This window comes from Colletotrichum siamense (assembly GCF_013390195.1).
Source record: "Colletotrichum siamense strain Cg363 chromosome Unknown KSG_Cg363_contig08, whole genome shotgun sequence".
Classification (NCBI taxonomy): Eukaryota; Fungi; Ascomycota; class Sordariomycetes; order Glomerellales; family Glomerellaceae; genus Colletotrichum; species Colletotrichum siamense.
The window spans coordinates 2,762,749-2,768,748 of NW_023501021.1; the positions used below are offsets into that span (position 1 = coordinate 2,762,749).

A 6,000-nucleotide genomic window follows, 5' to 3' on the forward strand; every position below is an offset into this window, starting at 1 on the left:
TCCCAAAACAGAAAGGCGGCTCAGGCGAAACAAGGGTGCCTCCAGAAAGGAAGCGCGGTAAGGTGCATTGGGCAGGCCGTGGGTGCAGATGCCAGGCGTCCGCCGCCGCTAGTGCTCTGGATGTTGCTGCCGCTGCTGCACCTTGCACAGCTGGGCTGGGCCGCTGCAATCACTGGGAAAGAATGGGGATGAAAATGGAATGAAAGCAGCCCCGTAGGTACAAATTACTGTAGGAAAAAAAACTGCTTAGTGTACGCACTGGCCAGCGCCCCCATCGTGGCTGAACCCGACTCACCTCTTCCGTCATCATCCCATCCACTTCATGGATCCCATCCACCTCCCATCCCATCCTTTTCCTCTCCTGCAGAGGAGCCTATCCACCATCTCTTTCCACCCCCAGCTACCTTTTCCCCGACATCACCAGGTCTAATCTACCGCGGCCTCCGTTTTCCCGCACTTACTCGACCCTTCCCCCGCTCCGAGTTCTTTCTTCTTTTGTTCTTCTTTTAATCATTTCCTTCCCACATATTTGACTCCATCAACCCTTATTCCATGCGACCTGTTACCGAACCATCACAGGCCTTGCGCCGTTGATCGACAACCAGAGACACGCAAACATGTTTGGCGGTTCTAGGAGGCACCGGCAAGCCAATCAGGTAAGTCACCACACTGCCAACTCTTGCTTGTATTTGATGTCTTGACCGCGATCCTTCACGATGCGGCTGTTGAGATCACGACCGCGCCGCATACCCCTGGATCCTCGCTCGGCGATGTCGCATCTGATTTTAACTAACCCGGGCCCGTAGCCATTGACTGCCGCAACAGCAAATCCCAGTGCGGCCACCGCAGCCGCATCAGCGTTCGCGCGTCGCGCATCCTCGTCATCCCTCTCATCCGCCGCCGCCGCCGCCGCCCTCCGCGCAAGACCCACGACACCCATCAACGTCGCCGAAGTTCAGACGAAGCGGACTCAGAAGCGCAGCACATCCGTGTCGTCGCACGGCAGCCAGGACACCCGACGAAGCCTGCATAGGTCCCCTAGCCAGGGCTCTATGAGCGAGAGGACTTTCCGCTCGCCGTCACCACACCGAACCCCGGCGCCCGCGGAGGATGCGCCGCCGGTCCCGACCATTCCGGACGACATGCGGTCAAACGGCGGGAAGTCGACCCACACCAGGTCGACGAGCCTACAGATGCAGCCGTTTCGTGTTGCGAGTCAGAAGCAAAAGGAGGGTGGCTCGTGGTTTGGAGCCGCAACGGAGGGGAATTTGGCCAACGTCAGGACATCAGACGCTCCGATGCGCGTTGCTTCACCAGAGTCCCGACCGGGAGCTGTAAGCCCAACTTCTTCTGTCAACTTTTCCTATCCGAGGGGGCTGCATGCCGCATCACCCCCACCATCGCCGGCCGTCGAGAGCATTAGAATGACAAGTAGCCAGCGACTTGCCTCGCCCCGCCGAACAGAGTCAGTGGCCTCCCGGTCATCCGTCTCAGAACAACCACTCGTATACGATCCCAACTCGCGGAGGATGGTGCCCAACGTGAATCTGTTGGCCAAGGAGCAAAGCGTTCGTGATGCGTCGGAGAAATCGCCTAAGAAGAAGAAACCTCAACAGCAAGGATTGGCTAGGAGTGGTTCCCACCTCGCCAAAGGTACAATGAGTAGAACTCACGGTGTTGCAGTGGAGCGCGAGGAGCCTGCCACGAGGCAGCGCGAACAACCTCAAGCTCGAGCTCAGGCGACCACTCCTGAGCCAAAGGCGTCACAAACCCAGCTCCCGGCTAGTGAGACAGTGCAGCCAAACCCAGCGCCATCACTTGTAGACGAGAAAGCACCAATGGACGGATCTCATTCTCCGCCAAATGGGCCAGCACCTGATATTCGCAGCCAACAACCAGCGACTGCCAGCCCTGAGACCACTCAAGCGGCCCCAGAAGTAGAACCCGAACAGCAGGCGCGACATAGTGACGGCGCCACCAATCTCCCGCGTTCTGAGCCGCGGCAAGGTGTCCCTATCTTAGCAAGAAAGCCATCAACGGTCCAGGAAGAATCAGATGAAGACCTGCTGAACTCAGAAGACGAAGATGACCAATCTGCAGCGCAGCAAGACGTTGCTAATGTCCTCGACGCAGTGCCCGTCCGATCCTCCGGCCCTCCCAAGCAACCATCTCTGTCTTCTGAGAGCACGTTTGTCGAGTCTCAAGTCTCCTCGTCCCAGAGGCAGCCGAGTCCACCAGAGCTTAGGCAGCATGGGAGCGTCAGAAATGCCCGAGCTCATTCCAGCAGTCCAGCGAGATCAGCGCGCTTTGCATTGGGAGCAGATCAACTACTCATCAGGCATGAGCCTCCCGCAAGATCAGTCTCACCTCGGAAATCCGCCTTGAAGCACTCGGCTAGTCCTTCCAGGGGAGCTTCGCCGACGGACGAGAGCTCTGAAGCTTCAGGTCCTAGTCGGTATGGTAGTGAGGTCACAGCCATTGAGGGTCAAGTAGCACGCAAGAAGAGCGTACGTGTCAGCTTTGACGACGAAAACACCAAGGTCGTAGGACAGTCTGCTGCCAAACCGGAGTTTGACTCGCCCGTCCCTCCTAGTCCCCAGACGAAGAGACATTGGTACAGCCATTTGGGTCGAAATCGGAAGAAGGATGCGATTTCCTTGGATGATGACGAAGTCATGAAACCTCGTCCAGCGTTGCCATCATTTGGCAGTGTGCGCGACAAGAAGCTCAGAGAGCCCGAGGAACGGCCACTCGTTCGGCCCGTTGAACCACCGTCTTCCCCATCTGCTCACGATACATCTGCAACTTACGACTCCGACAACGAAGAACCCTCGGCTCCTCTCGGCGCGGCTACTGATCACAATGTCGGCGCGATCTTGAATCAGGAACAGACGGCCAGAAACGCGGCGAACATCTCGAGGTTCCGGGAGCCGTTGCCACCCGTGGTGACATCCATGGAAGGCAACGGCTACTACTCGCCCAGCTCCTCCAGTTCTGAGGACGAGGAGGAGCATGAGATCGTGAAAGAACCAGAACCAACACTACCTCCTGAGCAAGTCAAGGAAGAGATAGTTGCTGCTCACCCTGAAATAACTCACGACGAACCCGTTTCACTTACAGCGCTTGTTGACCAAAAGCAGCCAGAGGGCAAGCACGAGGTAGAACATGTTCCCGCCATCTCTGTTATTCAACCTACCCCTACTCCCAAGGAGGCAGCCCCTAACGGCTCGGTGAATGCCTCTGGATCCGGGTACTTTGATGTTCCCGGAGGTTTCCCGGAAGATGAGAGCGACGATAACGCAGTCACCATCCAAGGTCGACCAGAGTCATCGGATCCCAAAAAACCCGTTGATGAGCCGGCACCAGCGCCAAGGACAGAGCGATCCATTGCGTTCGCTCCATCTGCGCAAAAGACCACGTATGAACCATTGGTGGAGGAGACCGAGTCGTCAGAGGGCGACAGCATTTACAGCGATGCATACGAGGACCTATCAGAAGTCGAAGGGGACGGGTTCATGTCTTTGGATGCCGTCATCACAACTCCAATTCCCAACAAGGTTTCGCAGAAGCTTTACGAAAAGGTTCTGGTTACACCACCTAAGGATTCGTCCAAGGACTCGCAGGCCAGTGATTCTCCCCCTGGACCAGAGCCCACCCGAGCCGCTGGCCAACCCGAGGACGAATGGGAAAAGGCTAAGCAATACTGGCGGGGCCTGACCAGCGACAAGCGCAAACAACTCGAAAGGGAGGCGTTTGAAGAGGCAGGAGTTGATGGCGATCTTGAAGAAGTCATTCAGCCCAAGAAGGTGAGGAGGAAAAAGTCGGTTCGTCGAAGCGATGGAGCTGCAGAAGAGCAGGCGGCAACAAATCCTGAAAGAGTGTATCAGATTCAGCCTGGCACCAAGGCCGCTGATGAGGACGAACCACCATCACCCATGCGTAAGACGCTTCGCGGTCGACAGCCACAGGAGACGAACGGAAATGGAAATGGCAAGCTCCAGAAAACAATGAGAGGAGCAAAACCTCAGCAAGCATCAGCAGGCGGTATGGGCATGCGAAAGACTCTGCGGTCTGATGCCCCAACGCCCTCTCAACCTGTCGATCAGCAACAGCTCGGTGGAGGAGGCATGCGGAAGTCTATGAGACAGAATGGCTCCTCCGCGGGCCCAGGTCCTCAGCCGCGTGTCGCTGCTGCACCTGCCAGCCGTCCTCTTTCGACTCAAGGCCCACCAAGACGCGAGTCTGATGAGAAACGCTCCAAGCATGCCTCGATTGACGGATCGATGACCAGCACCGAGATGGCAAAGGCCATGCAAGCCAACTTACGGCGACGTGCGTCAGACTCGAGTGAGAGCAGTTTTCGACGTTCACGGCCTCAGCGTAATGGCCTTGGATTTAGAAAGTCCATGCGTTCGAATGATGTGCCGGAGTCAGGGGCCACGGGTAGGAACTCACGCTTCAGCCTTCGGTCCGCCTCACCACCCGGCTCGCCCCGCTCGCCACCGGTTACGATGGGCAACAGAATGACGATGCGTACAATGCGTCGGGATTCCAGTGAGAGCAGCACAAAACGCCTGAGCCTTCTCTCGTTTGGGGGCAAGAAGTCTGCCAAGGAGACTACAAAGCCCGGCAAGAAGAGCCGATTTGGAGACTCAAGCGACGAGGATGACGCTGGGCCGTCTGCTTTCCGCAGTCGCTTTGCCGACTCCAGTGATGAAGATGAGAGAATGCCTTCCAAGTCTGCCTCGCAGACTATGCCCAAAACGATGCGAACTTCGAGCTCCGCCGCGGCTGCTGCCATGAAGATGCCTCCCCCACGCTACGATGAGAAGGGCGAAGAATCGCCAGACCTTCCGGACAGCAGTGACGAGGAGGTCGCGCCGCCTCCGGCCCCAGTGCAACCACAGAAGCCGGTCTCTCAGAGAAAGATCTCAGGCGCTAGTGGTCGCCTCATTAAGTCTCAGTCAGACGGTCACGGGCTGCAGCGGTCTGGCTCTGGTCGCGGAGCGCTAATGGAGTCTTCGACAGCGCCTGCCGTGGGCACGCAAGTGATGGCTCGACCCACGCAGCATCGTAGAGGTAGCCTCCTCTCTGTGCTCCGCCGCAAGAAGGACACCGACATGGGCAAGATCTCGCGTCCTTCTCACGGCGAGAGCGGGGCAAGGATGGACACCAAGCTTGAGCGCAGCCCCGACGAGATCTCGGCTCTGCGCAGCGGCACCATATCACCCAGACTGCAGAAGCAGATGGAGAACTGGCCACTCGTCGAGGAGACGATCGACGATGAGAAGAGGCCAATGACCTCGGATGGCACTAAGCCGATGGACGCCTCGCGACCCGTGTTTGCGCCGCGTCGTAGCACGAATCAGGTGCTTATGGCGGGCCGTCCCGGTGAGCTGGACACCACACAGCTCGAGGGCACCCGCAAGAAGAAGAAGTTTGGCACGCTCCGTCGCATGTTCAAATTAGATGACTAGGCGTCTTTTTCATGCCACGCCTAATAACCACCACCATCGCCCAGCCTAGGGCAACTGCTTTCTCCTTTCACACGCTACAATCACAACAGACCTCATCTGGCACCGGTCTGATAATCTACATAATCTGAGCTACAAACGACGCTCCTTTCTTCATCTGTCACCTCACAACAATAACACAGCAGGCGTTTCAGGGGCTTTGATAGAACACATATCTCTGCAGGCAACATCATGGCCCTCGCGGAAGGCATACCCAAGCACAAAAGACCTTCGTTCATTTCTTATATTTTCAATGGGGTGCCCCCAGCGGCATACAGGCACTAGGCGGAGGATGGGCACTACCTGGGAGAGGGAAAGGATGGGAAAATGAGGGCAGCGGCAAGACAATGACGCCGATTGCAGGGAATCGAGATATGTACAGTACATGCTTTATTTGGAATGATACCATCGAGGAAATATCAGAAGCGGGAAACACGCCGCGTTGAATACTTTATCAAGCCTGTCTCAACTTTTGCCAATGCTATCC

At 57.0% G+C, this 6,000-nt stretch overlaps 1 protein-coding gene across 1 annotated transcript; it reads left to right on the forward strand.

Moving 5' to 3' along the window:
- Positions 1–617: 617 nt before the first annotated feature.
- CGCS363_v012280 (uncharacterized protein) lies at positions 618–5,477 on the forward strand (the record flags this gene model as incomplete). Its single annotated transcript, XM_036644129.1, has 2 exons — positions 618–656; positions 807–5,477. 2 exons carry the CDS (start codon positions 618–620, stop codon positions 5,475–5,477), a joined length of 4,710 nt encoding a protein of 1,569 aa, XP_036490853.1.
- Between the last annotated feature and the right edge of the window lie 523 nt (positions 5,478–6,000).